Here is a 27,878-nt window from a genome sequence, read left to right as displayed (position 1 = left end):
TTTTTTTTTTTTTAACCAGAGCAAAGAATCTAAAAGCCCTTTCACCCTCTTTCTATAAGCAAAAGAAAATAACCAAAACCAGAATACCAAAAAAAACAGATGACTGTATGCATATTTCCCTTTCCTCTCTTGGAAAAAAAAGACAAGGAGTTCAAACACAGGAGTATGAGTTTAAACATTTATTTAAACAGAAATTCCAAACCACTCCATCCTTTAACCTTTCAAAGAAAGACAATGACAAACTAGTTTTCAGCCAGAGTGTCAGAGCAGGCGTAAGTTGTGTTCCACTACAACTCAGTAGCAACACTAGCAGGAGACCAACACATATGGAGCTAGCACTGCAAGAAGGGGAGAAGTAAAAAGGGTTTGAAACTGCTCAAAGGCACTTCTGCCTGCCTGCCTTTCTGTTTTCAGCCCAAGACAAAGGTGCTACCTTTAAACTGCTTTTTTTTGTTGCATAGCTGGCTGGTGTGAAATCTGTGGTCTGTAACAGGCACAACCTGGATAGCGTGAATCCTCTAAGGCACATATGAGATTGTGGAGCACAGGGCATCCTCTGTCAGGAACCCTAATCCTCCACTAGATCCAAGGGGAATCCAGTCTGTGCACCTAGCTTCCCAACTGCAGAGCATTGAGAAATGAGGATAGCAGTGCACTGCAGGAGAGCGACTCTCATCAGCTTGGTGCTTGCTTATTGGACATGGCTCAGGCTCAACTTTTCAGTCCTCAAAGGCACAGTTGCACGTGACCAATGACCCTCAAGCCGGGACCCTGACCTGAGAACTGGCTCCAATGCACGTGGGGGAAAGGAGAGCAGAGTCACAAGGGCAAACAAGCCTGGCTGTACCAGGGCACCTGATTCTCAGCCAGGAGGGCTCTCCTCCTGCCTTGCTTCTGGTAGCAATGGACAGGCACACTGGAACGATTCTTGCCCTGGACACTGCATTGGGAAGACAGCACTTGACTCAGCTCCCAGGTACTAGCAATAGGCACCAAAAAAGTATTTAAGGAGCATTATGTTACGAGCAAATGGTTTGGCATCCACCTCTAGAGACAAATGGGGAATGCTGGATTCCCCGGAATAGTCTCTCAAAAGAAGTCTGTCAGAGGTGATATGATATTCACCTCCAGTAGACCTAAGGCAATTCTAGTCACATGCTATCGACGGGGATCATTTAAGCCTGATGAAATCATAACCCCACTCTCACAGCAAAGGTGAGAGGAACTTAGGACTCCTTGGAGGCACCAAGTAAGGCAGGGGAGGCTACCTGCTCCCAGGGATCCTACCAATCCCATAAGCTTTACTTCAAAGTCAGTTTGCTAATAAATTTAAGGGGAATAAAATTAACCTCATTCTCTAACAGAAAATGAATAAATCTTGAGCATCAGACCATGCCGCTTCCCATCTCCAATTTTCTTGGGAAAACTTCTCACTTCTTGAAAGAAGGTGAATTCCAGACTGGGATTTGATCATTCATGGTCTTTGGGGAAGGCTACATCCTGAGACCACAGCAGTAGTGACCTATTCTGGGTAGGAAATGGCATTCCAGCTTCATCAGAACACTGAGTGGAAAAACACGGATTTTTCCCACACCCACACAGAGTGTAGGCACAGAGACTGAGCAGAAGAGAAGCCAAGCAGGGAGCAGCTACAGGCTTATGCCAAGAAACCAGGAACTCTGGTACCCAAACCAAGTCGAACAGCTGGAGCAAGAAATGGGTAACTTAGTCTGGGGCCCAGATGCTTGCCATCTGGTTGGGAGACAGGTGGTCTGAAACCAAGAACTACAGATCCAATCTCAGACAGTCCCCACTACTGCTACGGGAAACACCCAATTCACTCATCTTGGTGCATTGCCTGGAAGTTGGAAAGCCCTCGGCGCCCAGAATAAAGCCTTCAAACTCTGTCTATACAGACCAGTGGACGCAGCCATATGGCCAGAAGCTATGCCTCGAGGCCAGGGACATGCTGTCTACTATGATCTCCCTAAGAGGAACATCTCCACTGCCTCCAGAATGACACATTCGCTGTTCGCTCTGCGCCTGAGCAGAGGGAAGCAGCCTCACTGCCACGGCCTTACCACGGGGTAAGGAGAGGATCCTAGTCCTTCATCCCTCTGAAGTGAAGGTGGCGAGTCTTAGGGCTCAGCCAGCTTCAGTACAGAACACGTTTCCTCCTCTCGTCTAGAGATGCAGTGATGAATACTGGGGTCCCAAAGGCAGCTCCCAGGAAACAGTGAAACAATGAAAGGGCCACAAGCTGCTACTGGAGCCATCGCCGTAATGGGGCCGTTCTGCCTCATGTGCAGAACTGACAGATAAGGTACAAAGAGGAGCTGCTGCTGCTTCAATCACTGAGCTGGCCTAGAGCTCAAGGGCCCTCCCCCTCTCAAACTCACTCCTAGTTCATATCAAACGTACATGGGTGCTGCTCTGGAGCCTCCGGCCTCGCTCCTTGTCCGCGAGTGACCTGACGCCAGAAAAGCCGCTCTCTGCATTCGGTTAGTGTGCTGTGAAGTTAGATGGATCCCAGTGGGCTCAGGAGACTAGAGGTTGGAGCGGCACGAGTCCGTTCCCAGGAGACACCAGGAATCTGAATCCACGTCAGGTTTCGGATCCACTTCCATCTCCTCTTTGGTTGTCTGTGTTCCTTTGGAATGAACCTTCACCTGCCAAAGCACACAGCAGTTACCCAAACAGCGCCAGCAGTAGCTGCACAAAAGCTAGAAGCTGCACAAGGCCTAGTTTGCGTTCTCCACAGCCATTAGTTACTCTTTGTGACATATGACTGGTCATCCCTTCTCATCAAGAGAAATAAAGGGAAATCCCAGATCCCTCAAAGAGTGGGCCATCCTCAGAGGAAACTTCTTGGCTTCATTCCTGTTTTGCTACTGTCAGAGCCTGCATCGGCAGCTTATATAAGAAACAGGCATCTTTCTTAGTCCCACCAAATTCTGTTCTGATAGAGATGGCTGTTAAGAGTTGCTCTCTTCTGCACAGCCTCCACCATCTGCAGGAGCATGGTGAGCCCTGAGCAGGGATGTGCACCCAGATGACAGATTCTCACCTGCTGCATTTCCTCCATCCTCCCGCAGAACCGCTGGAGTTGGGCACTCAGACGAATGGTTTCCTGCTGCAGCTTCTTCTGATCATCCAGACACTGTAAAACCAGGCCTCGGAGGTGCGTCACCTCCACTTGCAGATCACTGCACATGCAGCCTGCACCAGGAGATGCATCCTTCCCTTCACCACATGGTAAGGCTGGACTCAGGCAAGTAGGCTGCAGAGACATGGAAGGAAGTCAGGCCAGGTTTGAGTGCAAGGCCAGGAGCTGTATATGCCACAAGAAAAAAAACATACCCAGAGTGTTATCCCAGCTTGTTCCCTGACTTGGCAAATTTCTAACAGGCAGGGTCAACAAGATACTTCTCCTTCTGTCCTCTCTACAAAGCCACTAGCTTCCTCCTTTTCCTGGGAAGGCTGTTCCTATCCTCCTAGCACCAAAATCCATACGGTTTACTCCCATTTCCCTAAGCGTAGGATCTGTGCCTCCCTTGGGACAGAAAACTCCTACAGTTAGGTAGTCTCACAGGTTGTAATTTCTCATTGATTTTCTATATCAATTCTTCTTCCTATCTCACAAGAAATTCTGCTTTCTAAATTTCTGTTTTCGGCGAGGCTTCTGAGCCCTCAGCTTCTCTTTTTTTCCAATTGCATTATATGCATTTCCCCACAGAACTGATCTCATTACTTTAAATCTGACCAAGAATCAGCTTTCTATTCCCAAAAAAATCCTTGAGAATTTTTCTCTTTGCAGCATCATCTCTGATTATCACCAGCCCTCTTTTTCTTATCCAGACGACTTAGGCCTATCCAACAGTCTCTTCTCAGCTCTCTCCATAATTCAAACATTGCCATTTATGGTCCCCAAGAGATTTTCACCAAGCATTCACTTTGATAACATTACCCAGGGCTCCGTTTTGGGCTTGTTTAATCCAACAGGTTCCTCAGAGGCCACTTTGAGTCCTTGAAGTTTCTGGTAAGGAAGAGTCTCCTTCTCAGGCTCTGAAGATGCCATGCTCAGAGGAAAGGGGCTGTCAGGCATGGGGATGAATTCAGCATTCTCCAGCTCCTGGATACACAAAAGCAGCTCTCTCAGGCCTGCCAACTTCCTGCAGGTCATTTCATCTTCTCAATCGATGCACCAACACCCTCTTGTGGCTAAACAGGCAGCAAGGCCTTAAGGGCTCTGTGCAACACGGCTCTAAGAACCTATCAGAGTATCCCTCAAAGGTGGAAGGGACCACCCAGCTCTCCCAGCCTAGATCCCCGTTTTAAGGCATTTCTGAGAAGCCACATTACCTTCCGCAGCCAGCCAGGGCAGGAGCTGCTGTCAGCACTGTTGCCTCCCTTAGCTTCTGTAGTGCTGATCCAGCCCCCCAGCTCACGATCTGCTTCCATGGTTCCCCGAAAGCCTCCACTGGGATTGGGGGTTTCTGCTTCCTGTTCATTATCCTCCTCCTCTCCTCCCCCAGTTGTGCAGCTCTGAGGCACTAGCAAACAAAAGGGAAAGCTTTGTACTTTTCCTACCTCTGCTATTCGTGTTGAAAACCCCAGATGGAGCAGAGAAGATGCAAACATTTGTATTGTACAGCCATTGTGAGAGCACATGCCAGCATTATCTCCCTCAGCAGTTTAACTCCTAACACTCCCTGCAGGCCTCTCTACAAGGGCTTGTGTGCAGCAGTCTTTTGCAGTTTCTTGGCCCCAGCCCCCCCACAGGTCCAAGAAACTGGACTCCATCTCTCCAGCCACTAGAGCCCCTTCTCGTATCAGTTCCCTCCAGTGAATTCCTCTCAACTTTTCCTTGTCAAATTGAAGTTCTTCAACAACAAAGGCCTCTCTGCACCCATGCTGTTTCTTCCTCAGGTTTGGGCCATCCCTTCCCGTGCTTGGCACCAACTAGATTTACTAGATTTCTTCCCTTTGAGCTCTTCTGTGAGGCCTTTCAAACACAGAGGAACTGTGCTGCAGGACCAAACTTCCTCCACTCAAAATAACCACTGAGTGGACTTAATCCAGAGTTCCTCAGGGCAGGTTACTTACCAGTACCAATGGACAGACCACTGCTGTTGGATCGTATTGTTTTGGAGTTCAACACCTTTTCTGCAAGGAGAGAAGCATGCTTTCAGTCAGAGCGCCACAGAAAGCAGGATAACTCCTACAAAGCCAGTGTTGCAGGCCTATGGCTCAGAGCAGCTTGCCACATTTCCCCCAGAAATTTGGCCTGTTCTCAGGCAAGATTTATACTCTCCTGGCAAAAGAATATATCATCATAAAAAAGATCCCAAAACTATATCCTAAATTTACACTTACCAACAATGATGATGGTGTGCCAGCCACGGCATGACAGGTCTGGAACATGATGCAATGATCCAAATATTGGCCGAGGCCACGAGGTACAAATATCTGAGCCATGAGTTCTCTCAGTTGAGGTCATTGCCAGACGCCCGTTCCCGCCATTACCCCAAGCAAAGATATGGTTGTCTGAGGAGAGAGAAATTCAGGGGCTCAATTCCCTCCCTCCTCACCCTGCAATTGCTGTAAGGATCAGTCTTTCTGCTCTAAGTGCTATCCTAAAGTATCTAATCCACCAGCTCCATTTTGACAGTGGGAGAACAAACCAGTAACAAACCTAACAGGAAGGCACCAAGTCAGTATTCTGCAGCCTTAGGGACAGCAAATACTTGGGGGTGCACAGTGGTGATTAACAAGGCCAGAAAGCCCCAGTCCAGGAGGATTTCTTTATTTCAGGGCTGTGCTGCAGGGCTGGTAAATGAAATGATCAGTGGGAGCCAGTTAACCCCTCTGCAGATTAAGTTTAAAGTAACTCACCTCAACTTGGCAAAGAGCCACTCACCGTCAGTAGCAGCTATGGTGAATTCATCTCCACATGAAACCCTGATCACCTGCTTACCCCCCAAGGGGCCTCCCAGCAGGTTTATTCCCAGGTGCTTCTTATAGTCCCCAACACCAAGCTGTCCACACTTGTTGGAGCCGAAGGTCAGCAGGCGGCCTCGCTCTGCGAGGAGGAAGGAGGAGACAGCCACAGTGAGGGCCCAACTCGGCAAGCAGCCATGCAGACGGAGCACAAGCAGCAACAGGAATGGCTCTGCTGAGCGGCCAGCCAGGCTGGAAGGGGACAGTGCCAACCAAAAGGAAGCCTGGAAACACCTCCCCAGTTCCTTTTCCCGCTGCTTCACTTTTCTGATGCTGGGGGCTTGGGACTCCTCACAGTTCTCTGACTGATGTAGCTTGGGCAAAGCCTAAGTTGATCACAAATGATTCCTCTGCTAGCCCAGAGCATAATACTTCCCAAAACTTTTTTTTTTTTGGTCCCCTTTAGAAAAACAGGAAGGCTGACATTGCTGCCTCAGCTGGCCAGGAAACAAGACTGCTGAGAAACAGGAATCCTGAGTTCCTGCAGCAGGCATGAACCTCGCTACCAAGAGCAAAATCCCCAGTGTCAAGGGCCAGGCTGAAAGGGCAAAGTTGATGTAATGTAATTCAGCAACCAGCATTCAGTTCTTACTGCACAAGGCTCTCACCATCAATAGAAGCTGTGTGTGTCTTCCCTGGAGAAATGGTACGGATCTTGTAGAAGGACAGCTGCTTGGCCAAAGTAAGGGAAGTGGCGTATGGCACCTCACAGTATGTCTGACAAAAGATGTGGGTAAGCACATAGTGAAAAAAAATGACACATTCATCAGCTAAGACCTACTCAAGCAAGCTCATGTCTGACCACAATATTAAAACTAAAGTTTAGGTTTAATGGACCTGAAGTCTAGGTTTTAGGACCTAAAGATAGTCCTAAAACAAGTATGATAAAAACCTGCCAGAATCTGTATCACTGGATAAGTCACCAGAGCAGCTCACTCTGTTTCACTACCTCAGATCTGACATAAGCCCACAGGGCAGACAGAAAACTGAGGAACAAATTGCCCCTTCCCACAATCCCAATATCCATTGTCTTGACTGGAATTAAAGCACTGGCACGAAGCTACTGAACACTTTGTCACAGAACTTCCATTTCCCCATATACTACTGATTGCTGGGAGCTGGAGCTAGGCATCCAAACACACTCACATCATGATTGATTATCCCTGCTGTGCACTGATTCAGGCCCAGCTTGTTGAACTCGTTGAGTCCACATGCCAAGACTTTGCCTGTCTGGGTAAGCAGGAAAGTTCCATCACAGCCACAGTGAACGGACACAATGTTTAAGGTCTTCGGAACATCCACCTAGGTGGAAGAAATACATCCTAAGAAAATAAAAATCTCTACACCTATTACATGGAAGCTGGCACATGGAAAACAAATGAGGGTAGAGCAGTGGCACAGCTAGTCTGGGCATTATCAATAGCCAACAGAGTTTGAATGAAGGTGTAAGAATACCATAAAGTCTGTAGCATATGGAAACTCTGGTCACAATGCAGATATTCAAGGCAGACACCAGTGGCCAGCACAGGAACCTGAAATATGATGCATAGGCAACCTGGCCAGATGGGCACTACAAACAGCAAACCCAGATAGGTGAGTAGGACTGGGTTTGTGTCTGTGCCATGTGGGTGTGATACTGTGTGATCACAGATATTTGGCTTCCAGGCACATCCTTATTTGCTTCTAAATCCCAGTGGGTTGGAGTACTGCAGTTAGCTCAGCACTGTATTTCAAGAGGGTTTTACTTTCAACTAATCTTTAACTCATTATATTACATTCAAAGAGTTGCAGTAGTTGCACTGCTGTGAGTTTCATCTACAGACCCATGGTAAGCCATCTGGTATTTCTCACTATGATTTCTATAACATTAGGCTGGCATTTCCAGTTCCATCATGGAAATCAGAGCAATGAAGCTCTAAGCTATGATGCTGTCTGGTTTGTGAGTGGTATGACTCTGCCATGATCGCTAGGAGAGAAATGAAGCAAAACGAAGGGAGGAAGCAAAGTTAAAGCCCTAGAAATTCTATAATATTTCAGAAAAACACTTGAGCCTCAGAGAGATAGTATTCCCAAACAGCAGCTAATTTGGGTTTATGCCCTTGCAGATTTTGAGAAGCAGTCACAGCCCTACCTTCTGAGGGGTGTAATGATCTTCTTCTGAATCCAAGCCCAAGCGTCCTGCATCAATGAAAATACTGCATTAAAATGGCCTCCCCAGGTGCCCACACCTAAGAACTGGTATTGTCTCTCCACAGTCCCAAAATAATCTCCCTACAGAACTACAATCTCCCTGTTCCCCTGCATGTGTCATTGCCTGCCAACCCTCAAGGGAATCCAGCCCCACTCACAGAACCATTGGGAAGCCAAGTGGCACCTTAGAGCTTTCCAGAGTAAAGTCCTAAGGCTTCAGTCTCCAGTTCCCCATTTTCACAAGGAAAGAAAGTCCCAAAGAGACAATGTTTTTTGCCCCCAGCCCTCACCCAGGCCCTGCATTGCACACCTGCACCAGGCCACCTTCCAGCAGGCATGTCCCAGTGCCTTTAGGGATCAGGGAGACTCCACCTACCGTACTCTCCACAGCCCCACGTGTAGACTTCTCTGTTCCTGGTCAGCACTGCCACATGGTTATCTCCACATGAGACCTGCTCCACAGCATTGGTAAGAAAGAAATCCAGCTGCAGGGGCTCAAGCACTTCAGAGCCATAAGCCTTGTCAACGCCAATGCATCCATAATAGTCTGAGCCAAAGGCATAGACCTGGCCCTCATCTGAAGGACATAAGGGAAGCTTGGTCAGCACACAGGGCTCGTGTTAGGCTGCATATCAACGTCTTAAGACATGGTCAGAGCACCTTCTTTTCTGCAATCATCCTCTTTAGTGCAGAAGAATGTCATCAGGAGACTATAGAGTCCTTTCTTGTTCATGTTAAGATGGATCATACGTGACAACCTGTAGCTACCTCAGTGCCAAAAACCCTTTGTTTGAACTGGACAATTTCTTTAACAGTAGCCCACAAACTGATTCTGTGGCCACCTAAGTCACTCCTTCCTCAAAATGACCACCTGAGCTTATCTCTGTGAAATTTCTGCCTTTTCAGAACTGGAAAAATAAGCTTTTTGAGGATAATTTCCATGGGTAAAATAGAGTCAGATTCTTCTATAACAGACAACACCACACCTAACACATCCTTTAAAGTATGAGCAGGGTTAGAACTAGAGACAGCTACCAGATGTCATGCATTCTGAAATAAACAGCAAATCCTAGATACACATTCTTTTTCATCACTAGGTGATTCTTTCCGCACACAGTCCAAAAAGAGTTTCAAACATATCTACATTCTCAACCTCAGGCTTCACTATCTTTAGTGTGAGCATGAATGGAGGCAACACATGCACTGGTAAAAGCAGAAACTCTGTACAGACACGTGGATTTGTGGTCAACACTCAGCTTTATCATCAAAAAGGAGCACATCCTTAGCAAAATCCCATCCTTCTTGGGAGTCAGTATCTTCTTCTGTGCAATAATGCTGACCTATCTGAAATGTTGAGTTACAATCTATCCCAAATGTAATAATGTTGGTACTATCCTCATACTGAGGGATGAGTAGCATACAGGGCTTTCTCCTTTGTGCATGAAGCTGCTTTGCTAATCTCATGGTGAAGGCAAACACCTCCAACAGCTCAGCAAAGTGACAGGACTTGTCAATGCCTACACACCCTTACTAGTCTGAGCCAAAGGAGTTCCAGCTCTCACCCGTGATGCACACTGTGAAGTCATCTCCACAGGACACCTGGCGAATGGCTTTGCCCTGAAGCTTCTCAACATGCTTTGGCTGCCGGTAGGAAGCTCTGTCTCCATGTCCCAGCTGCCCGTGCAACTTGGTGCCCCCCTGCATATTCTGCAAGACAGAAACACCTGGTGAGGTTACATTCCCAGAATCCCAGAAATGGTTAGTTAACAGTAAACAACAGAAGCAAACAACAGAAGACTGGAAGGAGCAAGAGAAAATATGTTCTGCCTGCTCTTGGGAAGAGACTGCCATCTCTGTGCATACAGCAGGCAACAATCTCAGTGGCAGCACAGATTTCTGGCAGTGATGTACTAACAAGGAGAGATCCAGTCTCAGGTCAGCACCTGGTGAGGAATCCCGGCTCCTTCCTTATCTGCCAGGCTACAGAATCTGCTCCCTGCTTCAGGACTGAAATTCATCCTTCAGCTTTCTGAACTACTTTTCTAAATCCTAATGGCTGCAAAAAAATGCATAATGTGAAACAAATGTCATTGACGTGGCCTGACATAGCAATTATACAGGAAAACTATACAAAACAAGTACTGTTGAAACAAAAACTATTAATAGCCAGCTGAAAGTTTTTAGTGGTTGTTCTTGGAGGAACATCCAGCCAATTACTCCAAGTTGGTCTCCTCCTATTTGGATCTCTTTCATTTCTTACTGACTTCTAACCTGTTTTAACAGATTCTATAAAACCGATATAAAAACTCATGGAAGCCAGGAAATTACCTCCATGTCACAAACCATCTCAATCTGAGAAAACTGAATTAAATAGTTTAAAATGCATTATATGCCGACATTTTTTATTCACTTTAAACTATTCTAGAATTTCCACTCATCATAAAAGGTAGAGCTGTTTAGCATGAGATCCCTCTGCTTTCAGATGGAAGTTACCTTGCAGATGACAACTGTATTACAAAAAGGTCACTCATCCCACCCATTCTGATCTTGAAAAACCTCCTCAAAAATACAAAAAATGAGAATCACTAAGTCTCTATTGCATGTCTAGTAGTCAGGAACAGAATGTAGAGATGTTTGACTCAGTGTTTGGGCCTACAAGACCACCATCTACAAACCTCAAGTGCACAGCAAGTCTCCAAGACGCTTCCTGTCACAATGGAAAATGTCTCCCAGAAACACCCTTGCCTTGGGAGACTTGTGTCAGCCCCAAATCAGATGGCCTCAGTGTGCACTGCAGTCAGAACTCTCCCTTTCCAAGCTTCCTGCCCATCTGTCTCAAAGAGGCTCGCGAACGGTCAGCAGCAGATGTGAACCCCCCTTCCCCACTCTGACCTGCTTCCTGCAGCTTGTCTCACTTACCACCCAGGTGTAGAGCTCCTTCTCCACCGTCACCACAGCGAAGTGAGTGTTACCAGCACACACCTGGCGGGCACTGCAGCCACTTTTGATGGCATCCAGCTTCTGGGGGGTGGACTTACCACCACCCCAAACATACACCTCACTAGTGCGTGAAGTCACCACGGCAATGGGAGCCTCGTTCATGGTGCTTGACCTGCACAACACCCCCCCCCACAAAACACACACCTTTCATGAGTTTGCATTCCCTGTCATCACCCATTTTCCTGCTGTTGTCTAGCAGTTTCCTCTTCACAACCATTCATGGCTTTTATTTTCAAAAATAAAATTCAAAATAAAAATCAAATTCTATCTGATAAATAACAGAAAACCAGCTATAGATGTCACAGAAGCTAACTGCTTCTCAGAGCAACCCTGCTTACACGCTTGCTGGGAACTGTGCTGAAACTCTACTATATGAGGTTTTATAGAAGATATTTATATTAATGTAATATTCATCATTCAGACATCATATTCCTCCTGCTGAAGCGAATCTGTGTGAAAGGAGAGATCTACATTACAACTCAGGTATGTAGGCTGCAAAGATGACATCCTCAGTAGGACAGATTAGAGCTGGATGGCACGTGCTGAGGTACAGCTCCAGTCATACAAATAAGTAGGATATAAAAGGCAGAGTAAAACACAGCATGCAACTGCTGTGTCAAACTTCTAGCATTCAGGGATCCTCTAAACTACACTGTTCCATTAAGGTTGTCACAGGCTAACACTCTCAGTTCCTCTCTGGGGAGCTGTTCTCTCCACACTTCCTTTCAAACACATGTCTAAATAATTACCTTGGTCGCTTATTTGGCCCATTAAGCAGCGTGACTTTCTCTTCCATCTCCCTGCCAAGGGAGAAAAAGGATTTTAGGAAACAGCAACATTGCTCTATGCAATTTACTGACAAGCAGCACACACAGACTGTTTTCCTTTCCAACAAAATGCTGCTGCCTCTTGGAGGAAGCATGGCAGCTGTTTACTAGCTCGCAGCAATACACAGTAAGTAGGGCAGAAGTAATGTAGCACACAGCTAACAAACTTCTAGAAGAGCTGAGGACAACAAACTATGTCTGCCCAAAAATGCAGCCAACCAATACCCATATTGCAGAAGAATAACCTTAAAAGCCAAAATATTATCAGGATTTAGGCTTTTACCAATGCCTATAGCGAGACAAAACTCAAACTCTGCTGATCATCAAGCAAAAGAGTATTGCTATAAAGGACTAAGTCTGCTGTTCCCAAATAAACAAATGTGGAATAAAACCAGCCCAGAATTACTGTCCATCTTTCATGACAAGATAGTGTGTGCAGGCTGATGGTCAAACTAAGCTAACATGGGCCACTATCAATGCAAGTCTCTTTCAAAGAGGGAGGCAACAAAAGGAAAAAGTGGGGGTCTCTATACTGAATGATCCATATATTTTGAATATATATATTCAAAATTGCTTTTTTCCAATGACTGCAAGAGGATCTCTGCGACTCTTCATTCACAGAAATTTGAAGAGTAAAAAGAAGCATTCCTCAAAGAGTCTCAGAATGGAATACCTCAAGGTTCTCAACACAACAGCTTCTAAGGATGCAGAGACCTTTCCCATGCACCAACAGAACATCAGATCAGAAGACAAGACTGCAAAAATGTACTTTTCCCCTAAAGAAAATAAAGTACTTAAATATCTGCCTCACATCAGTCTAAATTCACTTAAGGAGGTTGCTATGAAAGCATAAACACCACCAGTCTGCACAAACTCTCTTGCTTTCCTTCTCAGCCATCTAGGTTTTCAGGCAAGACCATGTGAGATTACCTCCTGCGTTTGCTGAGGAGGGGATGTTCGAGCAATTCATCTGCAGTGGGTCTCTTTTCTGGGTCCTGAAAGAAGGGAAGTAACAAGTAATTCTCTGGGAAATACTCATCATCTACAACAAAATCTTGGGTCAGAAGACCTCATTCAAGCCTGCATAGACTTGCTTCCTTGACTCTCTTCAGAAGGGAAAGGAATTAATTCAAACATTTAGAATGAATAGGGATAAATACTACAGATGTGCAGGAGGGACTTGCATGCTCCAAAGGTATTAATGCTATGTTTGCTTTCAATAAATTAATTCCTCACAGAAAGCCAGAGCCCTAACTGTACTGAGCATCTCAACTGTACTGAGATTATGCTCCTACCTCCACAGCACTGCATTAAAAAAAAATTGCTCCTGCCAGCCCACTAAATACCTGTGATCAGAGTAAACTCAGCACACCTCTAGAGCCTGCAGGACTGAGACAAAGCTTTCAGAGAACTGGAGAAAGCCCAATCTTAGTGATGCCTCAAGCCTCACAAAAATTACCCTGCATCAACAGCTCACATACTGAAACAAGCATGTCATTCCCCTTCACCCCAAATTCCATGGCTGAGACAGCTGGGAATGGATATCTGAAAGTTAGGAAGTATTTCACCAACCTGATCAAGGCAGGAGTTCACCATCTGGATCAGCTCCCAGGAGTAGACAGTGGAATCAACCTCCATGGCACGATTTCCCTGTACAATCTTCACACAAAGGTTCAAGGGATTCTAGGCAGAAACCAGAAACCAGTCATAATGGAACCAAACTGGACAATGTGTCCAATGGGGACAGATGCTATAGGCCACCACTATTTTCTTCCTCCATCTCTGATCGGGACACATCCCTCTTCTTCCCTGTTTAGCAGGTTCTCCATAAATCCAATAAGAATTCCTGCAGAAATGGTACCTCTGATAGGTAGGACTTGGCAACATCCAGCTTTTCACCACATTCTCTAACAGTGCAGGGAGATCAGGCTTCTCTTTGCATGAAATCTCCTATGTGGCACATTGCCATTAAACACAGCACAGCAGCAAAGTTGCTGGGAACTCGAGAGCCATCACTGGAGAAAGTCAGGAAAGGGTGGTATTTTCACATCTTCTCTTTCAGGGTTACAAAATCTTGCCTACAACCACCAGCAGCTTCTCCCATCATATGGCACAAACTAGCAAATCACATGTGTCAGCCAGCAATGCTCATTTCACCCTCCCCTATGCCAGCTTGACTGGACTTCTCTTGCAGCCAAGTTTTGAGAAAGAGTAACAGGATTAGGTCCTATGAAGTGTGAAGGCCAGAACCTTTTGCTACAGAATGCTACACAGAAAATTCACAGCTAGTAATGCTAAAAGAGAAAAAAGATTACACAGCCACAAACCACCTCCTTGCAGTGAAAAGGACACTCAGCTCACAACCATGATACAAATTTGCACAGTTATTATTCTGCATCTAGTAAACATGGGCTTCAAACAAGGGTGGGTTTGGCAGGAGCCAGGGAGGCTGCTGTATGAAGGCAGAAAGGGAAATCTACACAAAGGGTAAGGGGAATCATGCAGACATTTTCTCTGGCTATAGCTGTCAATGTCAGGGACTGTTTTTTTAATTAGCAGATTTAAATGACAACAAAAGAAAAACATGACTGAAAAAAGCTATGAGCTGAGTGTGAATCTTAGGACAATAAAAAATAAGGTTATTCAGTCCACACTGGTTTGCAGACTTACAGTAGCATCAAAGGTCCTCTTCAGAGTAAGCAGCTCAAAGATGACACAGCCCACAGCCCAAATATCTGATTTGAAGTTGTATTTCACACCCTGGCAGAGTTCTGGGGACATGTAATATGGAGTTCCCACCAGCTAGGGGAAAAAAAAATATCAGAAATGACCCAGCAGTTTTCAATTCAGGAGCTCTATATCCATTCTCTTCAGACAGGACAGAACTGGACACAGCACTTGTGACACACTCAGTCCAAGAACTCTGTATCCATTCTGTTCACACAGGACAGAGCTAGACACAGCACTGAAGTGACAGACCTCGCTAATGTGCTGGAGGGATGGGAACAGTAAGCACACTTTTTTTCCTGCCATCCACAAACATGACTGGCCCTGAGCTTCCTAAAAGATCCTAGATACCTCTCTTCTCATGTACCTGATGCAGTACATACTTGTCACTAAAGTAATAGTGACACAGCAAGGGCTTTCCCCTCTCTTAAATATACATAATTTTGAAGTAATCAGGGTCTTATGTACTGACCAGGCATCTGGAAACCATCACATGAGGCTGAAGAAAAAAGGATCTAGCAAAGCTTCCAAATACAGATGCCAGACCTTAGCTGTAGAGCCATGCTGATCACAAGATAGTACCAGGACAAAAGCTGCTCTGTCTCAAACAAAAAGAAGGGTTCCTTTTGGGTCAGTACATAGAAAGCTGGCTTGAGTCCCACCCAAAAGGCTTTCACTTCAGGAGTGGACTTTCCTGAACAATTCTTTTGCTTAGAACAAACACCTCCACCACACAAAAAATCCAAACCCCTGCACATAAAAACAAAGGCTTCCCAGGTACTGCAGAAGCAGTGGCTTAGCTCAAAGTCACAACAAGGAGACACAGAGCAAACGTGATAAAAGATGTAAGAATGAAGCTTCCAGATGAATGGAGCTCACTCCTTAGAAAGAAACTAGACAGCAAAACAAAGTAAGAGAGAATTTAGAAAAAGGAGAAATATTTATAGATGACCTCTTTTCAACTCTCTCAGCAAAGCTCCAAGGAGCTTTACAAAGCCTGCCCTTCATGAGGCTCTGCAAGTACACTGGATAGCTAATGGGCACACTGAGAGTCTGCCATCTCCCTCCCATTTCCTGTCACAGAGCCTGCCCGCTGCAGAGGTACATGAGTCCCTGCCATGGGAAGGTTTAGAAGCCCTGGGATTATGAGTATCCCATAGAGAACTAGGACACTGCACCTAAACCTTTCTTAAGCAAAGGATAATGTAGGCTTTCTGTAAGACAGATGTATTTTCTGCATCTTCTTTGGTAAATGGTAGAAAATGATAAATTAAGAAATCAGTGTTTAGTAAGAAAGATGTGAACATTCTACAAAATCACAATTTGACTGCTACAATTACAAATACTGATTATATGTTTTGCACTCATTTCCCAAAAAATTACTTCCAGTCTGCACTGGTCATTAGGTTACAAATTGAGCAACTAGACCAGAGCATAGCCAGCATGTAAAAATCAAAATATGGTTGAAGGTGTGTAGTTCAAAATTTTTCTTTTGTGAAAAAGGAAAAAACAATGTTTGCAGGTCTAGCAGGTATAGATGAATACAGACAACACAGGCAAAAACAAACCTGGAAATTCACAGCACAGACCGAACTGCCTCTGAAAGTCAGAAGGCCATGAAAAGTGTGACAAAACAGAAGTGGCTCTACTGCAGCCCAGCCTAGTGAAGGCTTTATGCAGCAGCCTTGAGCTCCCACTTACAGTGGAACTGCACAATAGTGCTCATGTTCTGGAAGGGACTGGCAAGTATTTAACTACACATCCTAACAGAACACCAACGCCTGGCATTAAATTGAATGATACAGGCTGGTAAGAGGAAGTGTGAGCTGGCTTGTGTCCCAAACTATAAAGGCTTTAGCAGACAGGAACCTCAGACAATGTCTCCTTTTCCAAGCCTAACACCACAGAAATTAATGGAGCTGAGAAATCCAAACTGAACCTTTTAGGTGCCTGCAATACAGCTTACCCTGTGTCATAACTGGCTCAAAAATCCTACCTGGCAGGGTCTGGAACAAGGCCAAGCTTGACAGCCTTCTGGTAGAATTAATCTCTCCTACAAAGCTTTGTCCCCCTTCAGGAACATAAGCCATACATCTGGTAACCATAAGAAACACAAGTGCCTTTCTTGCTTCTTCACAATTTGGTTCAGAGTCTGAATATTGGAGAAATTTGAGACGTGCCTGTGGCACAGTGCAATTGCAGGCACACACATCCAAGCCATCTCAGATCCACCTGAGGCAAAATTTACCTGTTAGCACAGCAGCATGACCAAATTAGTGTAATTTGTTAAGCTGGCCAGAGGGAGAGCGTTGTTCTGATGTGACTACAATGCTGTCTCTGTCCTTCAGCTAGCACTACCTTCCTGTTACACAGACTCACCTTTAGAAGTACCATGCCTAGGGGAAAGAAGAGAAGTGCTCTCTAGCATGGCTACACTAGCTCTGGTACAATTCTATTCCCATAGTGGCACCTATCATTAGTCTACTGCTGCTTTCCAGAGAGACAGACCTCTGAAAGGTAACCTGGGAGCAAGGATAGCTGTAGGCTGCAACACATCAGCAAATATGGCAAAGTTAGTGAGACAGTTAGGAAGTAAAGTTGTAGCAAGGTGGGTGCCAGTCTCCAAGTAATAAGTGACAGGACAAGAAGAAATGGCCCCAAGTTGCACCAGAGGAGGTTTACATAAAAAAATAGGAAAAAATTCTTCACTGAAAGGGTCAGGCATTGGAACAAGATGCCCAAAAAAGTAGTTGAACACTTCCATCTCTGGAAGTGTTCAAAAAAACCTGTGGATGCAGCACTTGGGGACATGGTGATGAACACAGCAGTGCTGGGTTAACAGTTGGACTAAATGATCTTAGAGGTCTTTTCCAGCCTTAATTCTATGATACCATAATACAGAGGGAAACTGAGGGGTGAGGGAAAGGAAAGTAACAGAAAACAAGCAGCAAGAATGTACAGCATCCCTGGTCTTCCGCAAGACATGCAGAGATGAAAGAAAAACACAACTCAGCTTGCACACAAAGATGGCAGATACTCACAGTCTCAGCCATAGAGTATTCAGAGTTCAGCTTCTTTGCCAACCCATAGTCCCCCAATTTAATCAGGTTTGCCTTGGTTAGAAAGATATTTAATGTCTTTATGTCTCTGAAACGAGAAAAAGAAATTCAAACACTTGAATACGCTTACAGATTTCAGTTTTTCACAGATTACTATATTTTCCCCCTAAAATGAGCTACTTGATACTCTGCCAGGACTCTGTCCCACACACGTACACAGAGTTCTCCAAAGGCAATTTTGCCCCAAGTACCAGGGTAGTAACTGCAGCTATCCATATTCTATCACATTCCCCACACAAACACAACACAGTTGCAAAAGACACATACGTAAAGGCCACAGATCAAAGATAGTTCTTTCCCCCCCTCTCAGTTTTTTCTCATATGAAGGTTATTGAGCAGGTCTTATTTTTGCTAGTTTTATAAATAGACCCAAGCCAGGAGATGCTGAGCTCACTAAAAACATAAGTGTAAGTATGAATATGTATTTATGCAAATATGAACACATACACAGAGGGTGTGAAACAGATGCCACTCTAGAACTTAAGCATAATGTCCTTATCATGAGCTGGCTGGACTGATTGAGAAGGTTTAGTCTAGGTTTGAAGGGGGAAGGAGATAAGAGGAGGCTGGTTAGACAGGAGCTTGTGGGCTGCAGGCCAGTGTTGGGGGTGAAATCCATAGCCCAGGTGAACTGCATCCACACCAACGCACACAGCGTGGGTAACAAACAGGACCACCTGGAAGCCACTGTGCAGCAGGGAAGCTGTGACACAGCTGCCATCATGGAAATGTGCTGCGTGCACCACTGGAGTGCTGCAGTGCAGCTCTTCATGAGGGACAGGCAAGCAAGGACAGGCAGTAGGGTGGCTCTGAACGTTAGGGAGCATTTCAACTGCACAGAGCCAAGGGTCAGGGACAATATGGCTTGGTGCCAGTGGCTGAGAATCAGGGGGAGGATCACCCAACCAGGATGAAGAGCCAGATGAGATCCCATAAGCAGCTGGCTGATGTTTCATGATCATCATTTTTTGTGGGAGATTTTGCCCTGCTGTATGTCTGCTGGACAAAACTCAGCACAGCAGAGAGGAGGCAGTCCAGGAGGTTCCTGGAGGATGGGTGTGGAGATAACTTCTTGACATATCTAATTGAAAAGCCTACTGGGGCAGCACTGGCTGTTTCTGAACAGAAAAGGGCTGGTGGGAGATGTGGTGGTTGGAGGCTGTCTTAGGCAGCAACCACAAAATGACAGTTTTCAAGTCGTGGTGAAGTAAGGAAGGGGGTGAACAAAAACTCCAGACCTTGGAGTTCTGGAGGGCAGACTTTGGTCTTTTCAGGACACTGGTTCAGACAGACCCTTGGGAAACTGGTCTTAAAAACAAAGGGGTCTAGGAAGGCTGGACATACTTTAGGAAGGAAATTTTAGAGATGCAGGAGTAGGCTGTTGGAGAAGCTGGCAGCCCATGGCTTGTGTAAGTGCACTCTTTGCTGGGTTAAAAACTGCCTGGGTGGCCAGGCACAGAGAGTGGTAGTGATAGGTACCACACCCAGCTGTCAGTCAGTAACCAGTGGGGCTCCCCAGGGCACAGTGTTGGGCCAGTCCTGTTTAAAATCTTTATCAATATTTTGGATGAGGGGATTGAGTGCATCTTCCGTCAGTTTGCAGACAGCACCAAGCTGGGCAGGAGTGCAGATGGGTTGGACGGTAGGGTAGGCTCTAGAGTGGGATCTAGACAGGCTAGATCCATGGGCTGAGGCCAATTGTAGAAGTTCAGCAAGGTGAAATGTTGGGTCCTGCACTTGGGCCACAAGAACCCCTGCAGTGTTACAGGCTAGGGGCAAAATGGCTGGAAAGCTGCCCAGCAGAAAAGGACCTGGGGATGCTGGTTGACAGCAGCTGAACATGAGCCAGTGTGTGCCCAGGTCACCAAGAAGGTCAGTGGCATCCTGGCTAGTATCAGAAGAAGCATGTCCAGCAGAACTGGGGCAGGGATTGCTCCCCTATACTCAGCACTGGCGAGGCCACACTTCAAGTCCAGTTCTGGGCCCCTCACTGCATAAAAGACATTGAGGGGCTGGAGCACGTCCAGAGAAGGGTAACACAGCTGATGAAGGGTCTGGAGCACAAGCCTGATGAGAACCAGCTGAGGGAGCTGGGGGTCTTTAGCCTGGAGAAAAGGAGGCTCAGAGGAGAACTTTTCACTCTCTACCACTGCCTGAAAAGAGGTTGCAGCAAGATAGGGGTCAGTCTCTTTTCCAAGGTAACTGGAGACAATTGTCGCAAGAGGAAATTGCCTCAGGACACACCGGGAGAGGTTCAGGTTGGATATCAGAAGAATTTCTTCATTGAAAGGGTTGTTAAGTATTGGAGTGGGTTGTCCACAGAAGTGGTAGAACCACCATCTCTGGAAGTGCTCAAGAAACAACTAGACATGGCACTTAGTGCTATGGTGCAGTTGATATGGTGGTGTTCAGTTGGACTCTTGAGATCTTGGAAGTCTTTTTCAACTTTATGATACCATGATTCTATGTAGTATGCCCAAGAGATTGAAAGGCTGATGGCCACAAAAATGCTGAACTTCAAAACTGATAGAAAACATCTCTCTCAGATAGAGTAATCTGTGTGTCGTTTCACATATCAACACAAGAGGCTGGAAATAGAGAGGAAGCCCTCACAGCATGATACGTTTTTCATGGCCAACACTTCTTAACACCCACTTTTCCTAACATACCATCAACAACTTCCCAGTGTTGCTCAGGAAAACATCAAGTAAAGCAGCATTTTGCATTCATCCACTTGGGGCATCACAAAGTCCTGGCTCACTCTGACAATGTCTGCAGCAGAAGGAAATCACTGCAAACATTTAAATAATTGTTCAATTTGTTATTATGGAAGGATTTGGGGCCACACATGTTCTGAGGTGGTAAGCAGGAAATCACTGCAAAGCAGGACAGACATGGCATCTGCTTCAGGCCAAAAACTTAGGCACTAGTTTCCTGAGTGTAGGCTACCGACCCCTCATTAGCTTGCCAGTTACTAAAGATTCAGAATGACAGCAGCCAGGATGCTATCCTACAGAAAACATCCTCACACAGCTATGCCCATAAGTTAGTGCAGCACATGATCCAACTGTGCTGGAAGTGGCTGTCTACATGTGCAGTACTCCCCAGAACATCATGGCCTTCTTGAAACACATATAAGACATTAAATTTCCTGCTCCCAAACAGAAAAGGGCAACAGAAAACGGTAATTAGCTACACATTAAAATCTCTGAATAACTGTCAAAATTACCGCTATAAGCTAACAGACTGTACTAGCTCCTTAAATAACAGGCCAAAGAAGTAAGATTCAGACAAATGGAGGACAAATCTTCACATAGGTTATATCAGAGCAATGGACAAACGCAAAGTCTTCATCACCATTAGCCTCCAGGAATTACAGAATGATGTACACATTGGCTTGCAGCTATTAACTCTGGAACAGGTCAGAAGTACCTTTGGCCTGTGGTAAATGCTCTTCCTACCCACTTTAACAAACATCATTTATGTGCTATCGCAATAGAGGGCAAATTCACTTCCTTCCTATGTGGATAAACTCTTTGTTCACACAGCTGCAGTTCCAACTTCAAACACAAGATTTCCTGAACATTTATCACAAAACGGTTTCTAGCCCAATAAAAAAGGGATTCTTAACATCTAGGAGATCCTGTTACACTGTGGAGAGAAGCTTGGTGCTTGCTTCAAACAAAGAAGCAAAGAAGTTCTTCACTGACCCCCATGAACTGTGCTGGTTACCTCAGCTTTCTGCGTGCCACACTTACCTGTGAAGAATTCCAGCTCGATGGATGCAGCTCACGGCTGATGCAATTTGAAATAGATACCAAACCACCATCTGCACAGGCAGGAATATAAGCATAATGTGAGGCTCGAAAAAAATGAAAAAAACACAAAGCCCTACACGTCCCTGGCACACTGAGGCACAGCAAGATGGCATGGCCACACCATTTAGATGCCCTTTGAAAAGTATGAAAATTTTAGAATTTTTTGGTTTGGAAATCTCTAAAAATGATATTTCAACAGGTAGATTGTTCTACTTCCATTCATAGCATCTGTCCTGACAAGCATTACAGATCCAGTAAGTGAAAAGACTTCAGAATGACAACTAATGACCACTTGGGAAACAACTACAATTGTGCTCTCCAAAATATGAATTGGGACCATTAAATACTCTCCATGAGCCAGAAAGCCTTAGAAGTCACTATAAAAAACAAATAAGTGTAATTGTTAATCAGCTCAGCATGCAGTGAAAGCAGACAGCAAAAAGTAAGTTTAAATAAAATAAAGACAGAAAAAGAAATTAGTAAGATAGATTCAAGGAAATTACTTGGAAAAAAAACCCCTACAAAATTATTAAGAAGGGAGAGAAATAGAGAGCCCACTAGGAAGAAACACAGAAAGAGGTTTAAAAGTTAAATGTTTGCCAAGATGATAAGGTGAAGATAGCCAGCTCTCTCTCATTATTCCTCCCTTGGAATTATATACTGCTCATAGACAGTTAAAAAAGAAAATGAGACATTTCAGATAGTCCATAAATGCTTGCAATATTGAACAAGGAGGATACCAGCCCCCAAATAAACATAGGAATTCCCCACCATCACAATGAAAAAAAATTGTAGAAATACTCAAATAATCCTACAGATCTCCAGAACATTAGGCCAGCCTCACTGCTCCCTCAAACCACTCCAAATTACCTCTTCTTCAAATAACTTGTCTTTCTGTCGCAGAATCTTATCGTAGAGGTTCCCACCTGTAATTACAAGTGAGTGAGAAAGACAGAGAAGTTCATCTTAGTTAATGGCAGCAGTTACTCTGTTCAAGTGCTGCTGGGAATACTCAAACCCCCTAAGAGATCTGCTCAATCACTACAGCTCCCTCACATCATTCTTGACTTAAACTTGTCAGCATGCACAAAATTAAGTTCTTCTTCCATCTAAGAACTTCAGTGGTGTATTTAAGCCTAAGCAGAGACAATTCTCTAACACTACCCTTTAATACTCTCTGAAAAGCAAACCGGTAATCTCAGCCAGCAGTGCCTACTTTTTTATTTATTTTTTTAAGTGTTTCTTGGGGTATGTAAACATGTATTAGCTGTACACCAAATCACATGAGATTGTCCTGTTCAGCACTATATATAGAAATAATACATTAAAAAAGAGAAAGAAAACAATTTTTAAGTCAGAGTAGTCCCTGAAAGCACAATTTACTCTTTCCCTACCTACTCCCTCTGGACAGGCCTCTCCTTTATCTGCCTTGCCAAATACACTGGTGCAGAACTTACAGAGCACTGACAACAACAGTACCACTAACACAAGCCTGAAATCAGCAGAAAACTTTGGTGCAACCCATGACTTCAAGAGAGTGGACTGAAAATCAAGGAGAATTAAAAGAAATTATGCTGAGGACTGCAGGTATTTAAACTCCCTGTCAGATCAGCACCTAAACAGTAAATCCCAAGATTCTGATCACCTCCTGTTGTTATTCCAATTCCAAATTATCATATATTATATATATTTCTTCTCATTCAGCCTTGCTGTAACTTCTCAGCATTTCTTTTTTCTGCCTTATGTTCACATTTACACATTAGCTACAAACCACTCTTCACACTCACGATTTAACCAAAGTATTCACTTCTGCCTCTTCTTATGAATGTCTTTTCTAACCATTCAAAATTTGCAAGTTTTTAGTGAATTGTGTTTTTCATCTCTTTTTTTTCCCTCATCTTTTTTGCAGCTTTTCTGAACCAAAGAGCAACACAATAGGTACTACATTGCCAAAATCCTACCCAAGGACACAAGTTAGCTCTTGACTCATATAACCAATACCTCTATGCACACATACAAAAACCAGGTTAATTTTGTATTTGTTTCATCTACTCACATCTAACCTTCCAACATACCTTATTCTCTTTTCAATTCCTGTATTTTATATGATATTTCTTCCCAAATGTATCTCATTTGTATTCACTGATGTTATCCCGTGGTAAATCCAAGTCTTACAGTACCATGATGTACACATGGAACTAAAGGCAAATAAATCAATAACTAGCCTTCCTCCTCTGTAAAACAGGGGCAACATTTACTGAAATTAGAAATTCTTTTCTAGATATTTAGAAGAGACAAGCCAATTAAACAGTAAAGCCTTTGGATTCTGAGAAGTGTCTGACAGTGACTAGTCCAGCTTTACTTTAAAAATTACTCACAAATTATCTTGGGCTTGTACACTGTAAAAAAAAAAGCCAAAGAAACAACTATTTATGCATTGGCACAACCACTATGTAAGTCCAAACAAGATTTCCTCTTTCTCATGCCCCTTGTTCTCTACCATTCAGACACATTCAGGCAAAACCAGCTATACACTCATCTCTTGGTTATTATCCCAAAGCCAACAGAGGCATTTACAAATGTGCACAGACATCAGTACAATGCAGCTTCTCTCTATGTCCTCCAACAAATTTATCATGGCCTCAAGCATGCAGTCTTTTCAGGGCAAGTAAGCAACTGACACAGAGAGAGAACCCCTAAAATAAAAGGTGCCTCAATGAGCTAACATTCCCCTATGCTTGCGCTCCAAATGAACAAAAAGCAGAGAAGAAAAACCAGCTTTGGCCAAGCTGCCAACCAGGGTGTCTGTCACCATTCTAAAAGACCTGGCAAAACTCTGTTGTGCTTTCCAACCTATTCCAGTGAAAGCAATCTGTTGTATAAGGTGATGACAACACAATTATACCCTTTTCCAGAAAAAATGTTTCTACCAATGAGCCAAGGCTTAATGCAAGCCCCATACAAACACCAGATACTTTGGCTGTCCCACTCACCCAAACAGGAACCACACTGCAGTTCTAGGCATGTATCCTGTTCCAGCAGTGTAAGCTGTGTATGGCTCCTCTTCCTGCCATCTAAGAGCAGCTGCTCGTCACAACCTCACTGCAAATCCTTCTATCACTGCATCTGAGCTAGGACTGCCTTCCCTGCCAATTCCAAACACCATCATCTGAACTACTCTTGGGCAGAATTTTAAAACTTTCTCCACCACCAGAAGGACCAGGTTTGTTGTTGGCTATTTTTAATAGTAAATGTAAAAGCTGAAAGCACAAATCAGGAAAAAGACCTGACTGCAGTGTACCACAACATTTTTAAGCTCTGATTTATAACTGCCAAATTATAAACCTATTTAAGTGACAGTACCGAAAAAACAGCCTCACTCTGTACTGGTAGAGATGGCCAGAGAGTCTCCCGGTCTTTTCCTACTGCCCTCCTAAAAGAACACAGCAAGGTGCACTGGAAGTGTTTATCACCAATAATCCACTCCTTTCAGAGCACCAGCCATTCAGAAAACTTTAGAAATCATCAACTGCATAGACTGCCTCCTAGACTAACTACTAGGCTTTGTTTTTTAGCACCTGAGACACAAATCAAAAGGGTTCTCAGTCTCTTCTTCAGGAGCTATGCAGCAGAATTCACCGCCACTCCTTTGCTCTCCAGACAACACCCCAGAAACGCTGCAGGTTCTGCAGGAGGGTGACCCAGACACATGGCAGCTGCCTGTTCATAAATGGGAGTAGGGATCTCACCATTACAGTACTCCAGCTCAATCAGGAGCGTGGTGTTATCCATGAAGTGATTGTAGTATGCAATGATGTTCTCATGCTGCAACAGGGCCAGGATAACGATTTCGTTCAAAGCATCACGACGCTCCTTTTCTGACAGCCGGGTCAGGTCCACCTCTTTCCACACTACAAGTGAGTCATCCTGAAACACAAACACAATCTTTCAATTAAAAACACACTCTTATGAAGAGAACAGTATGTGCCTTTATAGCAGGGAATTAATATACCAGGAAAGGTAAAAGGCTTTCCTGTCTCCTACAGATTTCAGACAAATATTCCTCACAACTTAAGTTTTGAGGTTTGTAGTTTGTCATTAGAAATAGTAATGGCCTGAAGCCATCTTGCTAGCTGGCCAACACTTACTCCGGGAGGAAAAAAAAACCAAAACCAAAACACCAAACCAAGGGAAAGACACAAGGTTTGTTTTATTTCAATAAAGACTAAACTTACTCCTGTTCAATAAAGGAAGAACATTGTATTTTTAATGCTGTAACTGTAGGATATTGTACAAGAGCATAAGCTGTTACAAATATTCAAAGGAAAAAGCCTAAAGAGGAAAAAAAAAAACAACTAAAAAAACCCTCCAAAACAAACCAATAAGGAAACCAGAATGAATTCAGATTTAGTTTGCCCTTGTTAGGCCCACACATGTTGTCAGCCGTGCTACAAGTGATCTCTGAAGTGAACAGTGTTCACTTATACCTGTGCAAGCCATGGCACCTCAAGTTGGCCAGAAAAAAAACTGAAGAACTTTCCTTTGGAACTAAATCAACCATTTTTCCTTGACAACCACTAAAACCACAACTACAAGCGAACTGGATGGTATTAAACGAGTTGGGAGCAACGGGAGGACTGGCTTCGCATCCAGTCCCCCCTGATTACACTGAAATGCTGAGCATGTGAGAGAGTTACCTGTATGAGATGACCCCATGTCCTCTGTAACTGGAACAAAACACAGAAAAATGAGTAGTCTACTAGCGTCGGAAGAACCTCCACATCTCCCTGCCAAACTTCAGGACACCCAGAGATTGGCAGTGCCCAGGCGTTACAAAACCCAGACCCTGCACCCCCGGACACTGAGGGCTGAAGTCGTCACTTCGTATCCGGGCTGTTCCCGGAGCGGTGCCGGGGGATGTCACCCTGGGGGCTGTCAGTGTCACCCTGGGGGCTGTCGCCCACCCCAGGGGCCGAGACCCGCTGCGGCTCGTCGGGCACCGGCGCCTTCGAGCACCGGCCCCCGCCGACCGCCCCTCTGGCCCTCGCAGCGGCCCCCGCCCCTCCCGGAGCGGCGCCGGGGCCCCTCGGCGGGGGCGGCGGCACGGAGCCCTTCTCCCGCCGCCGGGGCCGCCGACCTACCTCGGTGCGGCGGTACAGGGTGGCCTCGCCGAAGGCGCCGCGGCCCAGGGTGCGGATGGGGATGTAGTGCAGCTCCTCCTGCTCGCCGGGCACGCCGCCGCCGCCGCGGGAGCCGCCCCTGCCCGAGGACTCGTTGCCGAAGTCGGAGCTGATAGAGTCGCAGTGCCGCTCGTACTCGCCCAGCGACATGGCGATGGCGGCCCCGCTCGGCCCGGCGCTCCCTCAGCGCGGCCCCGCGGGCTCCATGTCGGCTCCCGACGGCGACCCGGAACCGCTTCCCGCCGCTGCCGCCGCCGCGACCTCCGCGCTCCCGCCCCGCCGGGCCCGGCCCCCGCCCCGCCCGCCGCCGGGCTCGGGGCGCACGGAGCCGCGACTGTGCGCCAGTTCACTTCCCAAGGAGAGAAGCGTCCAGCGTTAGCTTCGTAGGAAGCTTTTAGAAATAAAAACCTGCCTGAAGTAACTGATTTATATTGAAAAAATAATTACTGTTTCTCATTGTACAGATGTTAATGTTTCTTTTTGCTTAGCCATGCTACAAATAACATACATGAAAAATAATTGACACGCGAGAACACACACATGGATAAACACCATGACTGTACCCCAAGCACAAAGATGTGCTGGAATAGTGAGAGCACTTGCAGTGGATACACATTTCACACGCTTAATAAAGCATAGCCATCTTCCTCTCTGTGCCGCTCACAGTTCATGGACAAAGCTCTGACAAAGAAATAAACTAAAAGCTTCATAAATCATAGAGCTGAAGCTACAATTGCTTCTCTGTCATGAAGAAGTATTTGCAATCCTAATCTTAGCTTTGTGATTAATTTTCTTCACAAATTATGTGCACCATCATAGTTTCAATGTTTTATTTACAAGGTGACAGGTGAGAAAGTGGATTTGAATGATGGAGAACGTTCACTTCAAAACCGGTGATCCAATGCCTACAAGAGACCCCGGGAGCTGAAGCACGAAGCTCTAAACCCAAGCACAATAGAACCCAGTCAGCTCTTATTTCACTACCTTGGGAAGATGCTTGATAGAATGAGCAATGCT

At 45.2% G+C, this 27,878-nt stretch overlaps 1 protein-coding gene across 2 annotated transcripts; it reads right to left on the bottom strand.

The window, feature by feature from the left end:
- Positions 1-117: 117 nt before the first annotated feature.
- NEK9 (NIMA related kinase 9) lies at positions 118-27,083 on the bottom strand. Of its 2 annotated transcripts, XM_084207463.1 has the most exons (23): positions 26,823-27,083; positions 26,379-26,408; positions 25,431-25,608; positions 22,552-22,607; positions 21,622-21,692; positions 17,786-17,891; positions 14,688-14,819; positions 13,590-13,700; positions 12,948-13,012; positions 11,940-11,990; positions 11,110-11,302; positions 9,753-9,897; positions 8,567-8,767; positions 8,132-8,178; positions 7,147-7,302; positions 6,609-6,717; positions 5,921-6,082; positions 5,377-5,547; positions 5,107-5,166; positions 4,363-4,553; positions 3,968-4,132; positions 3,068-3,280; positions 118-2,669 (listed from the first exon to the last, which is right to left on the bottom strand). In XM_084207463.1, the coding sequence occupies exons 1-23, from the start codon at positions 27,009-27,011 to the stop codon at positions 2,547-2,549; spliced, it is 2,925 nt and encodes a 974-aa protein (XP_084063589.1). In that variant the 5' UTR covers positions 27,012-27,083; the 3' UTR covers positions 118-2,546. The 2 variants fall into 2 exon arrangements, with proteins under 2 accessions (XP_084063589.1, XP_084063590.1); XM_084207464.1 differs by lacking the exon at positions 26,379-26,408.
- Positions 27,084-27,878: the final 795 nt, after the last annotated feature.

Source organism: Fringilla coelebs (assembly GCF_963513975.1).
Source record: "Fringilla coelebs genome assembly, chromosome: 6".
Taxonomy (NCBI): Eukaryota; Metazoa; Chordata; class Aves; order Passeriformes; family Fringillidae; genus Fringilla; species Fringilla coelebs.
The sequence above is the reverse complement of the archived record's forward strand: the minus strand, read 5'-3'. Positions and strand labels throughout refer to the sequence as shown.

Excerpts from the sequence above, each read along its gene's own strand:
- NEK9 (XM_084207463.1), bottom strand. The coding sequence starts at position 27,011 with ATGTCGCTGGGCGAGTACGAGCGGCACTGCGACTCTATCAGCTCCGAC. Across the intron at positions 7,303-8,131 it reads ATCATTACACCCCTCAGAAG|GTGGATGTTCCGAAGACCTT; the intron begins GTAGGGCTGTGA and ends TCTTCCACCTAG. Across the intron at positions 2,670-3,067 it reads GGATGGAGGAAATGCAGCAG|GTGAAGGTTCATTCCAAAGG; the intron begins GTGAGAATCTGT and ends GTGCTTTGGCAG.